General features: G+C 34.5%; 1 protein-coding gene, 1 long non-coding RNA gene and 1 other non-coding gene across 5 annotated transcripts; all 3 read left to right on the plus strand.

Moving 5' to 3' along the window:
• The first annotated feature begins 4,869 nt into the window (after positions 1–4,869).
• LOC125576843 lies at positions 4,870–4,976 on the plus strand. The gene has a single exon (XR_007315266.1). It is a non-coding gene; the product is annotated as a small nucleolar RNA R71 (small nucleolar RNA).
• A 5,462-nt stretch (positions 4,977–10,438) lies between these two features.
• LOC125576458 lies at positions 10,439–14,519 on the plus strand. 2 transcript variants are annotated; one of them, XR_007314812.1, is made up of 3 exons: positions 10,442–11,591; positions 11,756–12,010; positions 12,539–14,519. It is a non-coding gene; the product is annotated as an uncharacterized LOC125576458 (long non-coding RNA). The 2 variants fall into 2 exon arrangements; XR_007314811.1 differs by having other exon boundaries at positions 10,439–12,010.
• A 7,463-nt stretch (positions 14,520–21,982) lies between these two features.
• On the plus strand, positions 21,983–26,802 carry LOC106422081 (CTP synthase). 2 transcript variants are annotated; one of them, XM_048736592.1, is made up of 21 exons: positions 21,983–22,282; positions 22,613–22,748; positions 22,837–22,916; positions 23,000–23,086; positions 23,185–23,235; positions 23,331–23,448; positions 23,533–23,589; positions 23,688–23,752; positions 23,832–23,915; positions 24,006–24,056; positions 24,248–24,310; positions 24,376–24,422; positions 24,507–24,576; positions 24,658–24,720; positions 24,794–24,883; positions 24,976–25,014; positions 25,092–25,319; positions 25,402–25,487; positions 25,853–25,982; positions 26,058–26,151; positions 26,271–26,802. In XM_048736592.1, the coding sequence occupies exons 2-21, from the start codon at positions 22,631–22,633 to the stop codon at positions 26,450–26,452; spliced, it is 1,803 nt and encodes a 600-aa protein (XP_048592549.1). In that variant the 5' UTR covers positions 21,983–22,282; positions 22,613–22,630; the 3' UTR covers positions 26,453–26,802. The 2 variants fall into 2 exon arrangements, with proteins under 2 accessions (XP_048592549.1, XP_013718359.2); XM_013862905.3 differs by having other exon boundaries at positions 21,984–22,282; positions 22,607–22,748.

Raw genomic sequence — 26,802 nt, forward strand, 5'->3', positions numbered from 1 at the left:
TAGACAACCTAGGACATGTAAGTAAGTTGGAGCTTCACACACCAAAACATCCCTCCTCGGCACGTGCCGCCGAGAAATAATCTCCAATACGATGAACAAAATAGAACCATACCGAAGTCCTAATTGTATGACTTTGGTATGTGATGTTAGGAGTTTTCAAGGCTCCTAAGACAAATGTTGTAGTATAAATGATTGTCGAACCAGTTCTGAGGGATATCAAAGCACCGAGAATGCAAGTACTCACTTAATCTAAGTGCAACCAATGATTTAGATGGGTTTTAAACTACTACTAATACTAGAAAGCAATAACAGAATGATACTTTCTTGACTAAGGGAAAAGAGAACTCATGGGCATAGGGATTAGACCTTGGGTGATCAAGTATCGAACTAAGGATGGCAAATGATCAATCAAACTATCAACCTTAAACCTAGACACAATTCTAAGCAAGCTCTATGTCTAGATGAATGCTCATTTGCTAACATATCTCAAACATCAAATGTCTTTGGTTGAATAATATGAAAGCAATCATTACTAACAAGTCTATTAGCTATCTTAGCATCTTTAACAACAAATATCTTTGGCAAAGTATACTAAAAGCCTAGGAGAGTTGTCTCGGGCATTTCATCGAACATCTTCCGGGTGAGAAATGCCTAAGGATCAACAACTGAGTGGCCAACTCATAAGATGCATTATGATTACTCTACTAGCAAGGAAATATGAATGATCTACACTAAAACATCCTAGCTCTAACCTAATCACCCTTAATCTCCCTAACCCATGAATTCAAAAGGTGATTACTCACTAATCTCCATGATTCCTCTTAAACCCATATTGGATTTCAGATTAATCATCTAGAGAAATAGATAAGAAATCAACACAAGAACATAACAATCAAAATCCAAGAGATGAACTTCTCAAGAGAGTTTTTGTGTATTTCTCAATAGATAAAAGATAATCTGCCTGGTGGCTACAAAAGATGTTTAAAACATAGGTTTTTCCAAGTGCAAAACGTCCAAAATAAATTGCAAAAAGGTCCTTAAGAAATCGTGATTTTCGGCAGCAAAATAACGCGGAGCGACTTGCAGGTGTCGCTCCGGGAAGTCGCTCCAGGGCCGATTTTTGGTGTCTCCGGGCGAGAGGTCGCGAGCGACTTTGGTGTGTCGCTCCAAAGGGTCGCTCTGGATCGGGAGCGACCTTGGTAGGTCGCTCTGAGAGGTCGCTCCAGGGTCATCTAAGACTGTTCGGAGTAATGAGAACGCGAGCGACTTCATGGCGTCGCTTTAGGAAGGTCGCTCTGAGAAGTGGGACACAGCGACTTCGTGATGTCGCTCCGGGAGGTCGCTCCCATGCTCGGTTCGTCCAATGGTCACCTTTTCACCTCTTTTGAGCTCCAAATAACCTCATGTGGTACTCCAGTACCTAATATAGACTCATGTATGCAAAATGCAACCTAAACATGTCTAAATCCTAATCTATATGATGAAAATGCTCATGGATGAATGGATAAAACAATGTAAATATGCAAGATATCAACTCCCCCAAACTTGTTCTTTTACTTGTCCACAAGTGAACTTTCTAGAACTCATAGGGAGAGAGGTTGAAGGAGGGAGCACATAGCCAAAAGAAACACAACTAGCACACTCTCTTATTACACTCTAGTTTCTCTAGGCCTATCTTAACTCTTTTTATTCTTACACTCATCATCAAGCATCCACACATTCAAATCAACCAACTCTCACATTCATTAAGCACAAAACATCAGGTGAATTCTTGCAAATGGTCAGTTGGTCCAAGTCATTTGGTTGGGTAAGGGAAGGCTTTTATTCAAGTGATTCAAGAGGTTCAAAACATATGATCTTTAAGGTGGTTTACTCTCAAAACAAGTAGCCTTGACATTGCACATAATATATCTAAGAAAGGGACCAACTCATGCATACAATGCTCAATCTCCATTGTTCTACCCTTTTCCCAAACATACAAATCACACAATCATTTCCCAATGTCAAACCCAACTCACATCTCTCACCAAAAGATCCTAAGAACATCAACTCTTTCTCTTTGAAATCTACAAGGGATTTTTCACAACCTCAAAACATTTCTTAGCTCTTAACAACTTTGCTAGCCCCCTTTTTTCTTTTCTTTTTTTTTTTTTTTTTTTTTTTTTTTTTTTTTTTTTTTTTCTTTTTTTTTTTTTTTTTTTTTTTTTTTTTTTAGGCTGGGGGCCAAGACTTTTCAAAACTTGAGCTAGAGGCTTCTCTACTGATCCCAATAAAACAATTCACTTAAGCACAAAGAGTCTATTCTATTCCTTTTTCATTTCTCCCAAATCATAATCACAACACTCACCCCCCACCTATAGCTAGACAATAGAGTGCCCAATCTAGCAAGAATGAAGATCAAGCATTGTCGTTCCCGATACTCTCAACATTATGCACATGTAAGACTTCCCGGAAAATGCCTCACTCATCAAACAATGAAAGCTTAAAAGGAGGAAAAGGTTTTGGGAGTGGTCTACCACTAGAGTTTGTCAAAAAAAGATTGGTATAAAAGATGTGACAACTCAAGTGTGTATAGCCATGACTCAGTACACAAGGTACCATGAGCAAGAAGCATTAAGTTCGTTCAGTTCAAATAAGGTTGTAGTTGGCTTCAAAGACTGAGTTTCAGCAATCAACAAGTTTCAGGAAGAGTTTTCAAGGCTCGAAACATACAAGTCTTTTTGAGAGGTGCAAAAACTACTCAAGTGCAACGTAGTGTTCTTTACAAGGCATTCAAAATCAATGCTCCCAATGCAAGTGAATGCAAACTATATGCTCTAGACTCTCCTAAAAATGCAAATGATGCAAACTAAATGATTGATTTTTTTTTTTATCTATGCAAATAGGTATGCCATGCATGACTCAATGAAACAACATCAAAGCAAACATGATCAAATACTTGGTACCTCCCCCAAACTTGAGTTACACAGTCTCTGTGTTGTCAAGTAGAGAGAGAGATACCGAAAAGAAGACTAATATGCAAAAATAAAATGGTATATACAGGGGAGTGTGGTGGGTTACCTTCTATGGGGAATGAGTAGAGGGAGATGCTCCCTCCTCGTCGTCTTCAGGTGGTAACTCTTCAAGGTGCTCATCAGCAGGAGTGGCCATCTCTTCAATGTAGAAGGCTTGCCCGAACACAGTTGGTTTCCTCATTTTCCCTTTGATGTCAAAGTGGAGGATGTTCTCTTTACCCAAATGGAGATCAATCGTGCTTTCCTTCACATTAACAATAGCTCCTGCTGTAGCTAAGAATGGCCTTCCTAGAATCAATGGGTCTTGAGCCTCCTCACCCATCTCAAGCACCACAAAATCTGTAGGTATCTCATACCTTCCAATCTTCACAGGGAGGTCCTCTAAGATGCCCACAGGGTACTTCACTGAACGATCAGCTAACACCAGAGAGAGTCTACACTTCTTGTACTGAGTGAATCCAAGCTTCTTTGCAACAGACAAAGGCATCAAGCTGACACTAGCTCCCAAATCGCAGAGACATTTCTCAAATACCATAGGTCCAAGAGCACAAGGTAGTGTGAAGCTTCCTGGATCCTCTAACTTCTCTGGAACATCAAGCCTCTGGATGATGGCACTGCACTCATGGGTAAGGATCATCATGTCTTCCATCTCCTTCTTCTTTGCAGCTACAGCATCTTTCAAGAACTTGCTGTATTGAGGAATCAACATAAAAGCATCGATGATGGGCATTGCAACCTGAGCTTCACTCATTTGCTTCTCAAACAGAGCCTTGTACTTCTCTAGCAGCTGCTTCTTGAATCTACCAGGGAATGGAAGTTTGGGTTCATAGGGAGGAGGAACAAAAGAACTCTCACTTGTTGGAGTACCAACTTCACCATCTTTTACTGTCTTCTTCTCTTCTCCAACCTTTCCTTTACCTTTGGCTTCCACTATCTTCTCCAAGATCTCGTCATTGATCTTCTCATCAACAATCACCACTTCATCATCTATGTTGATGGCAACCCCCTCACTTAGTTTCTCAGCATCCTTGGTGAGGGTTCTAGGAGGTAACTGCTTACCACTCTGGAAGGGTGATAGCCTTGGCCTCCTTGGGGTTTTGGTCAGACTTTCCAGGTGGAGATCCTTGCTGGCGATTCTGGTGAGTGTTCATGGAAGCAAACTGATTCTCTAAATTCCTGACTGTAGAAGCAAGGTGTGAGAATTTGTTGTTGAGCTCATTGTAGCTCCCATCAATCTTGGTATGAAGGTTCTTCAACTCATAACCAACATGCTTCTCACTTCTAGTCTGAGACTCCAAGATTTGTTTCAGTAAGGTATCAGTGCTGCTCTCTTGAGGAGCAGAGGAACCAGACGAGGGGTTTTGCTGAGGCTGATAGCTGCCTTGCTGGTTGTTTCTAGGCGGATAACCACTCTGTTGGTTGGTTGGATAGGATTTCTGTTGGTAGTTGTTGTACTGAAAGTTGGGCTCTTTTTTTGTACCAGCTACCATTGTTGTTAATGAAACACAACTCCTCTTGACCTTCCAAACCCTCAACCTCATTGACAGCAAGTGGATCTTCCTGCTTGGAGTTACCAACAAACTTCAGCTGCTCTTGGGTTGCTTTTTCAGCAATGAGTAGGTCGATCTTGTCTTCCAAAGCTTTGATCTCTTTCCTCGTCTGCTTATCATCTGTTCTACTACCTCTGTCGTGGTCTCCACTGTAGACTGCATCACTCTTTACCATGTTGTCAACCAGCTCTTCTGCATCCTCCTCAGTTCTCCCCAAGAAGAACCCATTGCTAGCTGTATCCAGTCTGGCTCTGTACTTAGGAAGAGCACCACGGTAGAATGTGCTCAGCAAGCTCTCCTTAGAGAAGCCATGGTGTGGGCATTGAGCTTGGTAGCCCTTGAATCTCTCCCAGGCTTCACTGAAGCCTTCCAAGTTCTTCTGTTGAAAGCTGGAAATCTCGTTTCTCAGCTTAGCAGTTCTTGAAGTAGAGAAGAACTTCTCCAAGAATGCTTTCTTGCAGTCATCCCAAGTGGTGATGGAGTCACTGGGTAGAGACTTCTCCCACTGACGTGCCTTATCCCCCAAAGAGAAAGGGAATAGCTTGAGTTTTAAGGCATCTTCGGACACACCATTGGTTTTTGACAACCCACAGTAGCTGTCGAACCTGTCCAAGTGATCAAATGGATCCTCTAGAGCCAAGCCATGATACTTGTTGTTCTCAATCACATTGAGGAGTCCTGATTTGATCTCAAAGTTGTTGGCTGCTACAGCTTGTGCTCGGATTCCCAATCTATGACCATGAATGTTGGGGCGGTCATAAGTGCCAATGGGTCGAGCTGCTCGCTGTTGGTTTGGTGGAACGTTGTTAGCTCCATTGGCGGCAGCATCATCCTGAGGTATGTTTCCCATTTCAGTATCCAATCTCTGCAAGTGAGCTTGTTGCTCTTCTTCTCTTCTCTTTCTAGCACACTCTCTCTCTAAAGCTCTGATGTCTGCAGCTCTTGGAACTAGGTTTGATGGACCCCTGCTCCTCAAGTTCATACACCTGTAGATTAAAGGGATGTGAAGAAAGAGAATCAGTAACAAAAGAAAATAAAAATGACTTAGTCTCAAGCAAGTGACTAAATCTCAATGTTTAAATCTACTCAGAATTTGGCAACGGCGCCAATTTGATGTTAGGAGTTTTCAAGGCTCCTAAGACAAATGTTGTAGTATAAATGATTGTCGAACCAGTTCTGAGGGATATCAAAGCACCGAGAATGCAAGTACTCACTTAATCTAAGTGCAACCAATGATTTAGATGGGTTTTAAACTACTACTAATACTAGAAAGCAATAACAGAATGATACTTTCTTGACTAAGGGAAAAGAGAACTCATGGGCATAGGGATTAGACCTTGGGTGATCAAGTATCGAACTAAGGATGGCAAATGATCAATCAAACTATCAACCTTAAGCCTAGACACAATTCTAAGCAAGCTCTATGTCTAGATGAATGCTCATTTGCTAACATATCTCAAACATCAAATGTCTTTGGTTGAATAATATGAAAGCAATCATTACTAACAAGTCTATTAGCTATCTTAGCATCTTTAACAACAAATGTCTTTGGCAAAGTATACTAAAAGCCTAGGAGAGTTGTCTCGGGCATTTCATCGAACATCTTTCGGGTGAGAAATGCCTAAGGATCAACAACTGAGTGGCCAACTCAGAAGATGCATTATGATTACTCTACTAGCAAGGAAATATGAATGATCTACACTAAAACATCCTAGCTCTAACCTAATCACCCTTAATCTCCCTAACCCATGAATTCAAAAGGTGATTACTCACTAATCTCCATGATTCCTCTTAAACCCATATTGGATTTCAGATTAATCATCTAGAGAAATAGATAAGAAATCAACACAAGAACATAACAATCAAAATCCAAGAGATGAACTTCTCAAGAGAGTTTTTGTGTATTTCTCAATAGATAAAAGATAATCTGCCTGGTGGCTACAAAAGATGTTTAAAACATAGGTTTTTCCAAGTGCAAAACGTCCAAAATAAATTGCAAAAAGGTCCTTAAAAAATCGTGATTTTCGGCAGCAAAATAACGCGGAGCGACTTGCAGGTGTCGCTCCGGGAAGTCGCTCCAGGGCCGATTTTTGGTGTCTCCGGGCGAGAGGTCGCGAGCGACTTTGGTGTGTCGCTCCAACGGGTCGCTCTGGATCGGGAGCGACCTTGGTAGGTCGCTCTGAGAGGTCGCTCCAGGGTCATCTAAGACTGTTCGGAGTAATGAGAACGCGAGCGACTTCATGGCGTCGCTTTAGGAAGGTCGCTCTGAGAAGTGGGACACAGCGACTTCGTGATGTCGCTCCGGGAGGTCGCTCCCATGCTCGGTTCGTCCAATGGTCACCTTTTCACCTCTTTTGAGCTCCAAATAACCTCATGTGGTACTCCAGTACCTAATAGAGACTCATGTATGCAAAATGCAACCTAAACATGTCTAAATCCTAATCTATATGATGAAAATGCTCATGGATGAATGGATAAAACAATGTAAATATGCAAGATATCAGTATGATGTCCTTCCAACATGGATTCACGCAGAACATCGCGACACCGTACTAACATGGTATATAGGAGAAACACGAGGCCCAAACTTAGAAGTCTTGCACCCCCTTGAAATGGGTGCATGTACATCACACCTTCTATGGTGGTTGCCAAAGCTCCAAGTGATCCGGAAACTCCAGTGCTCTATATAACCGGAAAAGACACCTTGAACCACAAACCGCATTCATTCTCGTATGCTTCTTATTTTGGTGACGAATACACAAGAACAAGCTCAAACCACCACCATATGCAATAACCAAGAGACATATATAGACGATTGAAAAATGGATTTGTTCTAACAAACCCTACAAAATGACTACGTTCCCCACCTCCACCGAATACCTCGCCTCTGCTTCATAACATATACACGCCACCGGATCTGGTTACCTCTCGAGCGGTATTGAGTTTCATCGACGATTGACCTTCCACATACATCGAACATGTCGGAGGGGAAGAGGAGGAGAGAAGAAGCAAAACTGAAAGAAGAAATAGAGAAGACGATGGCCGCTCTCACCGATACAAAAGTAAATCCACTGTCATATGTATATAAAATCACATGTGACTTTTGTTTCAATATTCAAAAGTGGATAAAATTTCTATACAAAGATGAGGTATCATTTAAAGTTGGACTTGAGGTTTAATCATTCAAAATTAGTAGCTCTATGTGCAAAACATTACACATTAGGAACCACTAGCTCACTTGAATTAAAAAAAAAAATTATAATATAAGAACATATAGATAATGAAAACAAGCTAGAAATGCGCAAATCACACCATCTTGTAACATAAAAAAAAAGTTTAAATATTCCAACTGCTGATTGTGCAGATCTCAGTCCTATAATATTCACTTTGTAACATTATCCGCATGACTTTTGTTGTATAGATTACGGGTCAAAGTTCTTCTGACGTAACAAGCTAACCTCATCCATTGCACTAATTTAAATGAATTCTTAGTAAAAAAATTTAAAGCTTAGTTTATTATAAACTTGTATAAAGAGAAAAATTTAAAGCTTAGTTTATTATAAACTTATATAAAGAGCATGGACTTTTGTCTCTATGTCTCAATGGATCTGACTGGTTTTTCCGCTACCATCCGCAAACACAACTTTTACGGTTGCTAACGGTTGTCGGCATTTTGAAATAATCACACAAATCGTTACAAAATCAAAAACTGGTTCCCGCTAGAATTTTCGGTTGCGAGTAGAGAAACAAATATAAAAAATAATTATTATTTTTTTGAATTTAAAATTTAAAATTAAAATATTATAAAATATATATATATATATATACATTTTTAGTTTTAGTTTAAATTCACTAACAGTATCATAATTTATTTTATAAGAACTTTAAACCAATATTATTCATTATAATTTTTAAAAATTAATATATATATATATATATATATATATATATATGTATATGTATATGTATATACATAAACGGAAAAATATTCTTTTAAAAGTTCTAATATAAATCTTCAAAAACAAATCTTATTGACATTATAACTTCCATTTAAACTACAAAAATAACAAATAATATAATTTTGTTATTAATTTTATGTTAATAATTATTACTATATTTTATTAATAATTATAATATTTATCATTATAGTATGTTTTGATATTTTTACAATGTTGAATGTGTTAATATTGTTAATTTATTATTAAACCGCTGCAATATCTCATAATCATTCAGTCACAAATATCCGGCAAACACACCCTTTTTTAACTGCTATACCAATCGTATGAATCACTTATTAATGCTAGAAACCGGAAGTACACACATCCGTAAATTTCTGCAACCGCTACATTTCAACTTCAGGCCTTATACAAAAATATGATAATCCAAAAATCAACGAAGCAAATGCAGGTGAAACGTGGCGCTTAGTGGGGCACATTGACGGGTTTGGTGAATGACAGACCCACCGGTCCATAGGAGGGGTCTCACGTTCGTGGCTCGTCGGTTGTGAAGATGTTAGATCTTTTGAGATGGTCAGATGTTTGATATATATGCGATTGGATTCTAAACTCAGTCATCACAGTGAGATTGAAGATGTTTGGGAAAATTTCAAATTCCATGTTAGTTGTACCATTATTTATGGTCATGGACATTTTCAAAATATTTTCTTCATTAAAGAATCAAAAGACTTTTATACTTTTGTTTTATAAGTAAGTAAATATATATATATATATATATATATATATATATATATATATATATATTTAACTAAATAAATAATAACAAATAAAAATCATAATTTTCTTTACAATTTTTGAATTATATGTTTCAAATTCGATTTTTTTTTGAATTTTTTTGATTTTCTTTCAATTTTTCTTTTTGAAATTCAAAAATTATTTTAGAAACTATTTTAAAAATAATTATTTTCAATTTTTAGTATTTATTTATTTATTTTTTAAAATCCTAAACCGCACCCTCCAAAACTTCTCATCAAATCTAAACCTTAAATCCAGATTAATTAACCTTACGTGAATAAAAGTTTATTTACCTCCTTAAAGTTAATGGTAAATACGGTTAATGTAAACATAAAAAGTGACACTAAGAAAATGGTAGATCAGGCTTCAATATGTATTGTTGACTAGTTTTAGAAGTTGCTAGAACATGTTATGATACGACCAAACGATGTATCAAACGTTTGTAGTGTTTCATATGTTAATCCTGAAGTAGTACATGAAGTGGTACAAGAAGTTATACAGAAGTTAAGCTGTGTGGCAACTACTGAAATACATAAGTGAACAACATGAACTCGACTTATATAAGCAAAGACATGGCTGCTGAGTTAGATAATTATCTTAAATAATATATTTAATGTGAGAAAGAACTTCTTTATTCTGAAAAGAAGAAAAAAAAAGTAAATATTGCTTGGAGATCCTAGAGTTAGAATTTACCAGCCATAATAAATATTAGAAGCCCTCAAAAGAAAAAGGACACACCCAAAGTATTCTCGATTGATGCACACATGTGTGGGGAGTCGTCCACTAGACAGATGGAGAGATCTGTTGTTGGTTTAGTTGTAAAGAACTATACTCGTCAAAAAGATAATGAGTAGTAGTTGTTCTAATCATTGTAAATCTAGATAAGAGTGGTATGCACAAGTGTTGTGTGCTAGATACCTTATAGAAATTGTAGGTTACGGCCTTTTCTAATCAATGAATTATGTACGTGGTTTCGGAAATGTAAGAAATAAACTCTGTTAACAAATCTATATGTGTTCTTTACTTTATACTCATACATATTCTATATGCACATAATATTAGCCACAATATGCACTTTTAGGTTGCAATGACAATAATGAATAATTAAAGATATTGATGAAAATTAACTCTAGCAAAATGAAGAACATACGTGATTACAAGTGTTCGATTGATATATAATGGTCATGATTGGTAACCTTATGAAATGGCTAATCTGCAAATATTTTACCAATAAAAAAAAATTTTGAACAAAAAAACATGAAAACGTAGGTAAATTTTCGTTGAAAAAACATAAAAATCACAAGTTTACATGATTGGTCGCCCTAATTTTCTCTCAAGCTTAGCTATTGAGGCGCCTTCAGGTGTTGGTGTAGGCCACCAACGTCGCCTCTACACCGCCTCTCTTTGTTATTTTTTTCAAGTTCGATCTTCTCGTTACAATTCTATCAGCATTTGTTGCTCTCTTTCCACTGATTGTGGCGCTGATTTTGCTCACGGTGGTTCGCTAGGGTTCCAGTGCTCATATCAGATCTGTTCTCTGCTCCGGTGAGTCTTAGACATCGTGCTCATGCCTTGCCCCTTACCACTATTTCCTCGATGCCAGCTCATATCGCATCACATTACTCAAATATATGATCTTCAATGTGTCTCCTCCTATAGCGCTAAATCTCATGTTTGCTGACCCTCAACTGCAATCGATCTTCATTATATTGCAACCGTTCAGCTCTCTCTTAGTTTTTGTGCTCTGCAACCATGTGTAAGTGAGGTTCCACTCTTGGCCAAGGCTTCAGATCCGAACCAAGGTCAGCTAAATACGAGCTCTTTCACCTCCCTTTTCACTGCAAGCTCCTCCGCACTCTCCACGTTCGGTGCTATAGAAATCCGCTTTGTCGATAAGATCTTACACTACGATGAAGTATCCGAGCAAGCTCTGATCTGTCACACTAGAGTCAACTTATCCAGTTTACCTCTCTCTGCTCACTGTTTATCATGAGTCGACACCCTTCCTTCCGCTGGCGATCCGTTGGTCTGTTTTGATCCTCTGTTTTTTAATTCATGTGTAGTTTGTGTAGATCCCTGTTGGTTTTTGCTTGAGCTCTTCAAAAAATAGTTCAGATTTAGTTTTCCAAATCTGGATAGATGAGCATTTTGACAAGGGCTGCGGTTCTCGTTCGGCGTGTTCCGGGTGTGTTGGGTTCTAGATAGATTTTGTCTCAGTATTCAATGTCTCCTTCTCCAGTTCAAAAGTTCTACTTCGCCTATGATGCTTGTTTAAGGTAATCCTTAATTTGTTCTGATTTTTGGTTTAGCTCATCTCTGGTTTGTTGATGTGTCTTGGTTCTTTTCTTCTTATGGTGATTTCGCCTTGTTTGGAGAGTTTGTTTTTCCTTGGTTTGCTTGCTTCAAAACAGATTCTTCGGTGTACTCTTTGGTTTTGCAGTATTCGGCTCAGTCTTAAAGAAACATTGCTTTCACTCTTCCTTACATATCGCCGTAGCTGTTCGAATGTTAAAGTTGTTTTGTATCCCTTTGCTGATTTACCGCGGTTGAACTAGTGGCTCGTGGTATGTTTCATAGCACTACAAGTAGTTCATGCAGGTGGTCTTCTCCAATAATTCGGCTTCATATGCTTTGCTTCTGCTTCAACTCCTTTCGATCTTGGTGATGCCTATGTTTAAATGTCTTGTTGATTGAGGTTAGCTTTTACTTTTCCATGAACTCTAAGTATTTAGTATTACTTAATCGGTTGTAGTTTACCTTCGAAAAATCTATAATATTGTCGGTTTATGTCTCCAAAAATTGTTTGTTTCGTCCGCTAGCTTAGGTGTGATAGGATTTTGATGATATCATCTATTCTTTATAACCAAACACTTAACTTTTGTGATCAATATAATCTTCAAGCGTTGAAAAAAGAAAAAAAATATAAAACCAATATTCCATGCATTTTGTAGATATTTCGTATGATTTACTTTATTGTGTCAAATATTTCAAATGGTCATAAAATTTGTTTGTCATGATTTTAGTTTTCTTCCACATAATCTCGGACTCCCTCGTTTGGGCTTTTCTCTCTCTTTTTTAAACACTAGTTGTTTAAGTTAGTGAGTTGTTGACTTTTAAACAAGTTTTATCTCCAGCTGTTAACCACTTTCAAGGCTTTTCACCCGTTTTCTGCTCAGATCTTACCTAATTTCTAGTGTTTGTTCATCCCAACTTTCTGCTACAGTATCAAGATTGAAAAATTCCGGTCATAATCTTAGATCTCTGAAGCTCGTGGTTCCGCCTGGGTCTTGCTCTATCGTTTTAGTGTTCCATCTAGTCGGAAGCGGTTGTTCTTGCTCTAAAGATGATGTCTCCTCTGGATAAAGTTATGTCTAATATGTCCCTGTAAGAAGAAGAAGAACCGTGTGTCCTTCCGGATCTTCCAGAATTCTACTATACTGAAAGGAACACTCTAAGCATGGTGGGTCGTCTTCTCAACCCCCAATGTCATAAGATGTCTGACCTAATCGTTGATATGCCAAGAAGATGGCAACTCTATGATAGAGTTAAAGGTGTTGCTCTCTCTAAAGACAGATTTCAGTTCATCTTCAAACATGAACATGATCTCTTAGATATTTTGAACCGTTGGGTCCATGCTCACAACTTGTGGCCGATTGTGCTGGAGCGGTGGGTAGCGAAACCTCCTCATGACTTCCTGCAATACATCTATGTGTGGGTGCAGATGAGAAATATACCGGTTAACCACTACACTAAAAATACTATCACTTCCCTTGGAGACTTGCGGGGAAAGTTGAGGTTGTGGCCTTCGTTCCTGAAAAGACTTAGACGATGGACTATGCTAGAGTCCAGGTGAAGTTCTATGTCTCCAAACCTCTAAGACGTTCGAAGAAGCTGACACTTCCAGGAGGGGAGGAAGTTAATATTCTCTATGACTATGAGAGACTTCAGAAGAGGTGCTACACTTGTCAACATTTGACTCATGAACAGTCTCTTTGCCCCTGGAGTAAAAACAGGAAGATGACGGTTGCTCAGCAAACTGCAACATCCTCGTGCTCTGAGAGGACGGAGGTTATTGTACGCTTAGAGGAATAAGATCCTTTGAATGGTGTGATTAGTGAGAAGCAGATTGGTCTCGACCCTATGACTGGGAGACCTAAGCTAGCCAAAGAAGTGTTGGAAGGAATGAGATGATGTTGCTTGATGGTGGCTAATGGTCAAGAAAGGATTGCTAGAGAAGAAAGGATTTGGAGCTCCCTTAAAGACCTGGAGAATGATCATATTGGTCAGAAAATCTATCTCAGGATGAAACCAATGCCTCTGATATCGAAGAATTTGGATGAAGACAAAGACATTGTATTTGATTTCAGTGCTCAACAATTTACTGATGCTCTGGTACCCAAGCTTATGTCGGGTGCTATTGATGCAGGTAAAAGGATTCTTAGGTCTGGAAAAGAGTTAACCTTTCAGGAAGACTTTATGAGACTTAAAGGCTCGGCTCAATATGACTCTTTCAGGAATGTTCAACGGGTTTTAGCATATGTCTCTCTGAGACTAGTGTTTCCGGGACCAACCTGAAAAAATCCAAGGCAAGAAAGAGACCTGACACCTAAAAAAGAGAGGAAATAGAAAAAGTCTAGCTAAAGGCTTAGTTGGAAATGAGAAGCAAGTTGGAGAAAGTGTTATTACGGAGTTGAAAAGGAAGGCACATGATGATGTCGAGCCATCTCAAAGCTCTGCAAAGTTTAAAAAACCATTGGTGGTCTCAATGAAAAACCATCCAATATTTAAATGGCGCTGTTGAGTTGAAATTGTTAGGGTTTGGACAGTGCACAAGATCTGGTGATTCTAAGACTGTGGGAACTGAGACAAGAACATTTGCCAGAAAATTTTTTTTGATGGAAACTAAAAACAATAGAGATTCTTTTGTGGATCTTCAGGTTTGGCTTGGTTACGTTAAGATCATGACGGTTAATCATATTGGGTACAGCGGTGGCTTGGCTTCTCTTTGTCTAGTTGTTTGTCGAAGTCAAGTTACTGAGATTAATATGGCTTTTGTGTAATTTTTTGGAAGTCTATTGTAATCCTCTATGTTTTGTGGTCCGAATTGGATTGGGGGTCTTTCTGTCTTAAAGTGGATTTGTGAAATTGGGACTGGAAACGCAAGTTAATCTAATATAACAACGGATGACAAAATTCTTTTTTTAGTTTTCTTGCATCAGCTTGCATCAGCTTGCTCAGCAGATATTGATTCTTTATTATAATAGTGTGAGGAAAATAAGAATATTAAATCCCATGTTAATATAAACTAATGTTGCATGCATATTTGTAGATATTTTGTAGGATTTAACTTTGATCGTGTCAAATAGTTCGAATGGTATAATATATTTAGCCATGCTTTTAGTTTTCTTGTATTCGGCCTGCTCAGCAGATTTGGATACTTATATTAATTATTGTGAGGATAAAGAATAATAAATTCCATGTAAACATAAACTCATTGGACAGCAGAAGATAGGATCAAGGAAGTGAGCATATATATATGCATGTATGATGTATGCATGTTAGTTGGTAGTTACAAGTTTGGTGGGTTTCTTGAAAATTATACAATTAAATATTACTCCTTAATTGACCCTTTCTTTGATTTATGAGTTATCCTTTTGTTAGTTCAAAAAAAAAAAAGTCATCCTTTTGTAATATACAGTATAACTTCTTTAAATTAATATTCTATAAATTAATATACACTAAAATTTTCTATAAAATAATATAATTTTATAAACCTAAATTGAGTTTTTGATTCAATTAGTATATCGATAAATTAATATCTCTATAAATTAATTTAAAAAGAATTATAGTTTTGGTCTAGTCTCAACATTATTAATTTATAGAGGTTTCACTGTATTTGCTTCTATCTCCAACAAAAAAAACTTTATTTTAAGGGTGGATGATATTCAAAATGAAGATTTTAAAATTGGACTACTCCAAAAAACTTCAAAAATATCTTTAAATATTTTTATATATTATATTTAGTCTTCAACTTTAATAATAATTGATTATAAGCACTAAAATTTGATTAAGTAAATAATAAATACACGCTAAACATTAAAACATAATATTTATATGAAAACTTTAGTTTCACCAAAAAAAAATCCTTAATTATTTTAAAGAAAATATATCAAATAGAAAAAAGAGTCACAAAATGGTTCAGTTACACATGCATAATACTTCTAGATTACATAATATTATTTCAAATTAATAATTTCAATTTTTATTTTAACATATTTTATGGTTATATGTACTAATAATATATATAGTAAATGTATATTTAAATATTTAAGTGAAAATATAATTATAAAATAAAAAAATATTAGTAGATTTATATGTAAGCTACATAATTATAAAAACTTAACTGAAAATTAATAATGTTTTGAGGTTTGAACAATGACCTCAAATTGAAGGTTTGAACATTTATTAAAAGACCAAAACTCTCAAAGTTTGATGGTTTGAAGATCTTTTGGAGATGCTCCTCATTTCAAAATTTATATTTGCTTCCAGTTTATTAATTTCTATTAATTCCACTTTTTTTTTTACTCCAACAGTCCAACCTTTCAGCAAGGATAAAAACACACCTCTTAAAATTTTGTAGTAAACACTTAAAAACAAGAGGTTAAATCCGAGTCTATAAAAGATACAGACTAACCTCCGGGTGGGAGGTGCATTCCATGACAGACCCTCTTCCGGGTATTCATACGGACGTATACGCAGATGTGGTGAACAGAACAATGTGACTTAGTTTCCGCAGCAGGAGTATCGAACCCAAATGTGTTTACATCCAATCCCTGTCTACTATCACTGGACCACAAGGCCCGTTCGTAAGAACTTAAAAACAAAATTGACAAAAAAACATGATTAAGTATTTTCATTCAATCTATTCAAGAAATGGACATAGAGAACATCTGGCGAAATATGGCCGTCCACTGTGATTACACTTGTTTGGTCTGAAGCAGAAGCGGCCTGAGCGGAAGCGACGGAAGCTCAGGCTTCCGGCCGTAGTTCCCTTTAGTATTTTATCGGCTAGCTTTTATGAAGTCGTTAGGTAGGCTATTGGTCAAAAGCTACAGTGGCGAGGCAGGCAATGGTTTCGATACTCCACAGATTCATGTCTTAAACACAATATTTATCTTCTCTTATTAAAAGTGAATCATTTAATGTTTATGCATATAATCGGCCTTGTTTTATTAGTTGCTTCCGGTCTGAGAATATTCCGGACCGGTACTGGTCTGAAGAGGAGCTAAACAAAGTATATATAGATTCTGATAGTCTGCATCTGTGAGTTATAAATGAACCAAAAATATTTCAAAAATAGAATTAAGAACGACAACATTATTGGCTCAATGATGATGGATTAATTTAGATTTTTAATGGTTTTATTAATATACCGTAGAGTAAAGACATGGTAACTACGTCATTATACGATTAGAATGATCATGTTAATAAATGATTAACCAATGCGAGGATTCACTTTCAGAAAAAGCTTTATTTCATGTTAATTTTCTTACAAGCGTTAAAGATCCGAACCGATGACCAATTTTGTATTATGATTTCTTGATTGTAGTCTAGCTTTTCTTTTAAGAAATATTTTTGAGTTGGCATATCAATTAGGCTGAATTAGTTACTCAATTATCTGTATATAATCCAAATACAGGGGTTCTGGTTTGGGCCAAACGGATAACGTAAAGATATAAAAACTTCGTTGAAAATTTCCACGTTTAAACGGACAGAGATCAAACCGGTAGGTCCAGTACGACCGAAGCTGAATAACACATGTGATCACTTGAGAATAAAATTGCAATCTCTATGGAACCTCTAGGCTCACCACCTAATAGTCAATAACAAATTGACAATAAGTCATATTATGTTTTTAAAAAAAAAATAATAATAATAATAATAATTACCAAAAATATAGATTTTTTTTTTAATGTTGTTAACGCCGTTAGTAAAACCCTAAACCCTAAATCATAAACAATTAACCCTAAATATTAAACCTTTAGATAAACTATAAACCCTTAGGTAAATTGTCTACCATTGGGTAAATTCTAAATCATTGATAAACTTCAAACCATTGGATAAATCCTAAACTCTTGGATAAAACCCTAAACCCTCGGATAAACTCTAAAACCTAAACTCTAAACTCTAGGGTTTAGAATTTACCCAATGATTTATGGTTTACCAAAGGTTTAGGATATATTATCTAGGGTTAGAGTTTATGATTTAGGATTCATGGTTTACCTTAGGATTTAGGATTTACCCAAGTGTATAGAGTGTACCCAAAAGTTTATAATATACCCAAGGGTTTAGGATTTACCAAGAGTTTAGAGTTTACCAAGGATTTAGGGTATAGTGTTTAGGGTTTAGTGTTTCTGATCTAGGGTTTAGGGTTTTACTGATTCTTATGTTTTTGCCAATATTACTATTTTTTTTTATCTTTTTTTATTTCGAAAATATAATATAACTTGTCAATTTTTTATTGGTCATTAGATAGTTGGTGAACCTAAGTTTACCATAGAGAGTGAACCTAGAGGTTCAACCTAAGGGATAAACCCAAGAACAACGCTTAAATCCTAAACCTTCACACAACTAAAGGAAATCGAAATACCAAACTTATGGTGCCAAAGCACAACTAAACCATTAAACTATTTTATACTAGGTGATTTTTCCGTGCTAATACATGGATATAAATATTTATAAATTAAATACATTGCAATAATTTATTAATATGTTGTTTTAAAATTTTAATTATTCTGTTATATATATTGTAATCAATATGCAAAGTTTATTTTAATTAACATTATGTTATTTTAATATGACGTCTCGACCGTTTGGTTATTATTTGGATATATTAGATAACATTCACTTTTCTGGTTCCATTATAATATTTTGTTAAACAAATTAAAATTTTGATTAATTTTGTTATTTTCATGTAGTTTGACTCTTTGTCTTAGATGTGTAAATATATTTTAGTAAGATTATGTATTATTTAATATATGTTGCTTTGAAAATAAAATAGTAAAAGTAAACTAAAGTGTTGATTGATTCAAATTTACATAAATAAATATAACAATGATACTATTTTGTAACCTTATGCATGCATATATATATATAAGTTATACAAAATACTTAATTGTAATTGTTGGTTAATATATTTTATAATATTAATTGAGAATTTCATATTTATTTAGTAGTATGTTGAGTCGTTCTATAATTATATGTATAAAAATATTTTATTTTTATTTTATGTTTAACTTTGTATAAAATTTTTAGATTGGTTTAGTTACTCATTTTATGAGTATATTGTGTTACATATATATATATATATATATATTCTGTCAAATTAAAGTATAACTATTTTTAATCTAATTCAACCAAATCATATTAACTGTATTCATTGTATTAGTTTTCTTCTTCATCATAGATGTGTAAATATAATTTTTATCTTTTAGTAATTTGGTATATGTTAATTTGCAAAAATAAAACTTCAAAAATAAAGTGATGATAGGTTCAAAGTTGCATAAAAGATAACCGATAAATTTTAAAAAGATAAACTATTTCTTTACTTTAATATCAAATTTATTGATGACAAAAAAAATCAAAATTATTTTTCTAAGCTTTCCTTTTTATGAAATCGTATTATATATACTATAAAATATTTTCTTTTTAAAATTTAGAAATATTTTCTTTATCATATACGTTATTTGAAAGATATAAAAGGGAACTTAAATAAAAAAATTAACTAAATGTTATTTATTAAAGATATCTTAGTTTATGTTCTTTAAATTATTTTGTCATCATTTGAAAAATGGATTGATTTAAATAAAATGCTTAATGCTTTTAAAATATATATATTATGTTGTGTAAGATTATCTTTTAAGATAGAAGATTATTTCCTTACTTTAAAATCAAGATTATTTTGTGAACTTTCCTTTTCATGAATTACACTATATATAAAAAATATTTTTGTTTTCAAAATTTATAAATTTTCTTTATTATATAGGTTACTGAAAAAAAACCTAAATAAAAAAGGAAAAATAAAATAAAATAAAATAAATATTTAATAATAATAATTAGATATAATTGATTCATTAAGAATATTATCGTAATCAACCACCATGATAGTTAACATTAGTGCGACACGTATCAAATTGTTTTCTCAAATAATATTATAGAGATTTGGTCGAAAACATTATAGATTTTTTTATATACATTAAATCTAGAAAAAAATCATATATATTATAGATGTTTTTATATACATTAAATCTAGAAAACAATTAATATATATATATAAATATATAAATATATTTCAAATATATTCGGGTACCCAAAATACTTCGGTTCAGATCGATTTTGGTTCTCTAAATATCAACATTTTGAATAATTTGGATATTTAATCAATTTCGGTTGGGGTTGGTACTATTTTTTCGGATCGGAATCGGTTTAATTCTTCAGATTCTGGGTTTTTGTTCAGCTTTAATAGTGACATGAAAAACAAATAGCAAAATATATTTGAAAAATCATCCGCGGGACGCGCATATCAAAGTCTAGTGCTCTCTTATAAAAGCTTTTCGGGTGCGTGAGCCGTTAGGATTAAAAATAACTAGGATAAGACATGTGTCTTGTGCAAAGTGAATTTATATGAAAATATCGTATTAAAAAATAAAATTTATATTCTTGATCGAATAAATATTTTTTTGGTCCTTAAACAATTTTTTTAAAAATTTTTTTTGTTAATTAGATAATTTGTTTACTGATGACTGATGAACTTATCCAATTTTTTAAAATATTTTAGATCAAAAAATCACTTATCGCACAAGAACCAAACATTTAAGCCGAAGAATCTCAGGCCTACTATTTGGTTACAATGAAACTATGGCAGCTCAGTTTTATACCATGATTTAGCCATTTAAAAGTTAATTATAGTTATTAGAAATTTACTTTCATGTGCCAATCCTGTCTATTTTCAATATTTTTCTCATTTTTGTGTCACTTTTTTTATTTTCGTTATTCCTCGATATAATATTGATTTTTGAGTTTATCCTCATTTTGTTATTTTGTTTTAGCATGAGATTTAGAAAATGTTTAAGATTAAAATTATTAAAGAGATACATACTTAGTTAGGATTCACCTTGAGCAGAATAAATATTTTATATTTATTTTATGTTTTTCTGTATTTTATGAAATAATAAAATAATAATTATATATTAAATAACTAAGAAACCAGTTACTATTATGTAATAAATTGGTGTGGGCATATAAATCAAACGACTGCTCTTGTTTATTCGCAATCATTTCAGGGTAAATAAATAAAAAAATCAATCTTATCTATCATATATGATATATAATTAAATTTAAATGATATTAACATAGATATATAATATACTTTTAATATGAATATTTATTAAATGAGGTTTCTACTCATATAATTTTATGATTATTTGCATATTTGTGTAATATAATTTTACACCAACGATTTTTTTAATGTGAAATGTTTAGTGGTTTCAATAATTTATAATCATTTAAAAAAACAATTAAGATTTTAAAATTAAAATATTAACTTTTCAATATATGTTCAATGCAGATATCAAAATATAAATATGTATTTTCGTATGATGTATAGTTTAATTTAAAGGATATGATATATATTAACCTAAACACCTATTAAAATAAAATTATTTATTCATATTATTTTATAATCATTGTATCTTATCATAGAAAAGTTTTTTAAACCTTGATCACAAAAGTTTATGTGAGATTTTAATAATTTTAGTAATTTATACTCGCTTTGAAAAAATTAAAATACAACATATACAAAAAATCTAAATTTTTATTATATAATTAATGTAATTTTGTAATTTATTTTAATAATAAATAATTAAAAAAAAATGATAAAAAGTATACAGATTATTTGAAAATATTTATTATTTAAAATCATTAATTGCTATATATATCTTAATCACATTAGATAATTCTATAAGTTTATTTAAGGAAATAAAATATATAATAATTTCAATTGTATAAATAAATGGTCCATAATGAACATACTATATAATACTCCCTCCGTTCCTTAAAGTTACATATTCTAGATTTTTCACATATTGTAATAAAATACGTTAAACTTACATATTTTTTGTGTTTATATTTTTTCTATAATTTTAAGCCAATAGAAATTCAACTAATGCAATTAAGTTTTTTGAAGTTTGCAAATAGTTAATAAAACATGCATTGAAAATATAAAAAATGGATATTTTTGAAACAAAATCTTTCTCTAGAATATGTAACTTTAAGGAACGAAGAGAGTATAACATTTCCTAACAATTTAATTTTGGACTAACAAAATTCTCAATTGATTCTTAAGCCGCCATGTAAGCAAAATTAACATTTTAATTACATTAGAACTCAGCATGACATTTTTTTAATTAATACAAACTACAAGTTATAATTTTTTTAATGCTTCTCTATTAATATATAGGGTATAAAAATGAAATAAATCAAATTAAATGGAATATATTTTGTTCGTATACAGAAATAAAACAATCCGTATATAGAAAAACAAAATACGTATCTTAATTTATTTATTAAAGAAAAGGGTTGGGGTTTACATTGGGGTTTTGAAAGAGAGAGGCCACTCGCTGCTATTCGTCGTCACTTACTTGTTTCTCTCCTCCTCCTTTATAAAACGGCTTCCGTCGTCAATGGCATGAACCTAAGGAAAAAAAAACCTTCTTCTTCTTCTCTCCTTTCAAACTCTCTCTCTCCTCACTCTGTCTCCATCACTTTCACGCTTTTCTCGCCGCCCTTTATCCTTATCCGATAAAACCCATCAAAACCCAGAGCACAAAAACAACACTTTCCATTTTATTATTTTCAGAGATCGAAAAATCCAGAGCTGCCGGAACACGCAACCGCCGGTTAAAAGCAGGTCTCTCTCTTTCACACACACACTCTCTCTCTCTCTGGTTTTCGACTCTTGGGTCTCTGTTTTTCTGCTTCTTTGGTTTAAAACAGAGGAAAATGCAAAGAGCTTTCATTCCTAATCCAAAGCAATATAATCTTACTTTTTGGTCATCCATCCTCTGTGTTGTTGAGCTTCTGTGTCCGTGTTGTTAATGAGATGTTAATTCTAAATAAAAACTCAAAGCATTTCAAAAAGCTTGGAGCCTTCTCAGCATCTAGATTGTTGACTATTAAACAGATAGCTTATTAGATATTCTCCTTTACTGATTCTGTTGGTGATTTCTTGAAGGATTAGCTGATTAGAAACAAGGAGATGAAGTACGTGCTTGTAACAGGAGGTGTTGTGAGTGGACTAGGCAAAGGAGTCACAGCAAGTAGTATCGGTGTTCTTCTTAAAGCTTGTGGCCTTCGTGTTACTTCTATCAAAATCGGTACTTTTTTCATTCATTTTTTTCATCTTTGTTACTCTTTCTCTCAAGTCAAAAGATGTTTTGCTTACGTGGATTACTTAATCTCCAGATCCTTATCTAAACACCGATGCTGGAACCATGTCTCCCTTTGAACACGGTGAAGTGTTTGTCCTGGACGATGGTGGTGAGGTAAATAAAAACAACATGTTCTTATAAAAAAAACTAAAAAACTTTTTTCTTTAACAGCTTTTGAATCTTTTTGTTTGAAAAAGGTGGATCTTGATCTTGGAAACTACGAGAGGTTCTTAGACATCAAATTAACCAGAGACAATAACATCACTACTGGGAAAATTTACCAGGTTAATTAATTAAGATCTTAGATCTCAACTAACTGGAAGTTGCTTGTTGGTTGAGTTAGGTTTACTTAATCTTCTTATTATTGTCTTAATCACAACAGCATGTAATTGCTAAAGAAAGGAAAGGAGATTACTTGGGAAAGACTGTTCAGGTTATCATTAAGCTTTTTTCTCACCCTTTTCTTTCTCAGTTCATGATTTGTTGTTGGTTTCTTTTAACTTTTATTGTGGTTGTGATTAATTTTAGGTTGTTCCTCATATTACTGATGCAATTCAAGAATGGATAGAGAGAGTTGCTGCTATTCCTGTTGATGGAGAGGATGGTCCTGCTGATGTCTGCGTTATCGAATTAGGAGGAACCATAGGTTATTACACAAAAAATACAATTCAAAAATTTTGGATTTATTATTTGCTATTTCTGTGTAAACAGAGATTCTTTTTGTTTGCAGGTGATATTGAATCTGCACCTTTTATTGAGGCACTTGGCCAATTCTCTTACCGTGTAGGTTAGAACCATTTGAATCCATATATGAAAGCAAAGACAAAATGTTTTGGATATGATAGAAATTAACTACTGTATCTTTTGGTTGGTGGTTGAGTTCAGGACAAGGGAATTTCTGTCTTGTCCACGTCAGCCTTGTGCCTGTGCTTAATGTTGTTGGTGAACAGGTAGATATAATTTTCCTGAAATGATGTGACAGTATTTGATTCTGCAAATCTTCATTTGCTTTGGTATTTTTCCTTTCAGAAAACTAAGCCGACACAGCATAGTGTCCGGGGCCTACGAGGCTTGGGCTTGATACCTGATATCTTAGCTTGTCGGAGCACAAAGGTTTGGTCTCCATCTTGACTCTAAATCTGTTTCATCTGGAAGTCACTGTCTCCTGGTGTGTTAACTTCTTCTTCTTTTTTCTTCCTTCAGGCACTTGAAGAGAATGTGAAAGAAAAGCTAGCTCAGTTTTGCCATGTCCCTGTAAGATGCTGCCTTTTCTTGTCATTGTTATGTTATGTTTTTTCTTTTTTTGCTTAAAATTTCGATCATTTTTATGTTATTTACTTTATATCTCTGTTACTTGCCAGCTTATGGTTCTTGTATCAGCTTATCATTGTTATGTTATTTACTTTATATCTCTGTTACTTACCAGCTTATGGTTGTTGTTTCAGCTTGAGAATATCTTCACTCTATATGATGTTCCCAACATTTGGCACATTCCTCGTTTGCTTAAGGTACCTTTTTCTCAACTAAATTATTGAAAATCACCAAGAAAACATTGCTCACATACTTCGAACAGGATCAGAAGGCTCACTTGGTTATCTCCAAAGTGCTGAATCTTGCTAGGTATGTATTGTATATATCTTGTTATGTCCTTTGCTTTCTTGGCATGTGGTGGATTGGAAGTGATCTCTGTTGTTTCTGAAACAGTATTGTTAAAGAACCTTCTCTGGAGGAATGGACTTCCAGAGCCGAACTATGTGCAAACTTACATGTGCCGGTGGGTCTCAGCTTTCAATAAACTCGTTACGAACCGTTAACTACAATGACTCTTTCTTAACGCCTCAAGTTACTTTTACAGGTGAGAATCGCTGTTGTGGGGAAATATACCAGCCTCTCTGATGCCTATCTCTCTGTCTTGAAGGTATTATCACTTACACATCACCTCATGAGGCAGTAGTGTCTTGATTAAACTCACATTTGATTAAATTGCGTAGGCTCTCTTACACGCTGCTGTGGCTTGCCGCAAAAAGCTCGTAGTTGATTGGGTTCCTGCTTGCGATCTTGAAAAGGAAACTGAGAAAGAGGTCAGTGAATGAGACCTAAAAACTATACATGTATGAGTTTGCTTGTGTTGACAAGTTTTTAAAACAATACTCATGTTTTTCGTTTTAAGCAGAATCCAAATGCGTATAAAGCTGCTTGGAAGTTGCTGAAGGTTTGTAATTTTACAACTTTAATCATGGAGAAGCCTTTGTGTGTGTTTCACTCATCTCTATTAGTATATATCATCAGGGTGTAGATGGAGTTCTTGTACCTGGAGGATTTGGTGATAGGGGAGTGGAAGGAAAGATCCTTGCTGCAAAGTATGCTCGAGAAAACAAAATCCCTTTCCTCGGTATATGTCTTGGGATGCAGGTCGCTGTCATCGAGTTTGCACGATCAGTTCTCTGCTTGCACGACGCAGACAGCACAGAATTCAAACCTCAAACTCAGCATCCATGCATTATATTCATGCCTGAGGTTCTTAGACTCTCCCACTCTCTTTACTTGATATGTATCTTCGTTTACTGTCTTCCTCACTCGTCCTGCTCGGTGGGTTTAGGGTTCAAGAACTCATATGGGTGGCACTATGCGGTTAGGATCAAGAAAATCGATCTTCAGTGTCACAGACAGCAAATCCGCCAAACTGTAAGAACCATTGGTTATGTAAATGGTGTAGATTTACTTTTTTTTTTTTAATGTTTAGAGGTTCTGGGCGAAGGTACTTTAGAACATGTTTATTGTATCTTAGATTGGATCTCTTAGCGTAACATAAGATAAGGTCTCTTATATTACGCTAAGATATCTAACTTAAGAGACTTGCAATAAACATGCTCTTACGAGGCCCAAACCATTTTAAATTAACTAAAATTAAAAAAAAAAAAAAATTTAGGAGGGTAGACCCTTCCTAACGTGAGACTACTTAGACCCTTACTAAATAATCAAAGAGTTTTGTAGCCACTACTTAACATGATGGTTTTGCCATGATGGTTTTGCTTACTCGGTTTTTACAGCTATGGGAACAAAACCTTTGTTGATGAGAGGCATCGCCATAGATACGAGGTGAATCCTGATATGGTTGAACGGCTAGAGAAGGCTGGTCTCTCTTTTGCTGCAAAAGATGAAACTGGCAAACGCATGGAGGTCTGTTTTAGTACTTTAAACTATTTTTATATACTTCAAATCCATCTGCTACTAACCTTATATTAAAATTGTCAGATTGTTGAACTTCCAAGTCATCCTTTCTTCATTGGTGCTCAGTTCCATCCAGAGTACAAATCCAGACCCGGGAAAGCTTCTCCTCTCTTCTTAGGTCCTGACCCATTTTGTTATCAGTCAAAAAGATTCAAAGTTTTACATCTATCTTGAATCAACACACGTCAGGCTTGTAACCACTCTTTTCACATTCTTTTCTTTCTTATTTTGGTTCAGGACTCATTGCAGCATCTTGTGGTGAGCTAGACTCAGTCATGAATCCATCCTCTGCTCATCAACATCTGATTAGTAACTGTCCAAAAAACGTTTTCGTCAATGGAAACTCAAAGAAAGCTTCCAATGGCTTGGCTGATGTAAGACACAACAACGGATACTGCAACGGCCTCTACACTAGATAGCTGCAGCTGCAGAGATTCCCTTTTCTCTATCCATTAGAATTGCTTCATTTTCGATTTTGGTTTGCTTTTTTATTTTTCTACTAAACTTAGGATCTTTCCTGTGTACATATGGTTCAAGCTTTTGTCAGGTTTTTAGTCTCCTTTTAACAGAATCTATGTTCTGAAAAGAGTCTAGAAACGTCTGAAAATTGCGGTTGATTATCCCTGGTTTGTTTTTTATCAATCAAAAGGGGATGATATGATCATATCTACCTTTGCAACATTTTGTATTTTTATTTTCTTTTGAGTGTGGAAGAAGCATTGGATAAATAAAACTCAGAACAAAGACTAAAGTTTTTGTCTCTTTTCTA

Source organism: Brassica napus, chromosome A7 (assembly GCF_020379485.1).
Source record: "Brassica napus cultivar Da-Ae chromosome A7, Da-Ae, whole genome shotgun sequence".
Classification (NCBI taxonomy): domain Eukaryota; kingdom Viridiplantae; phylum Streptophyta; class Magnoliopsida; order Brassicales; family Brassicaceae; genus Brassica; species Brassica napus.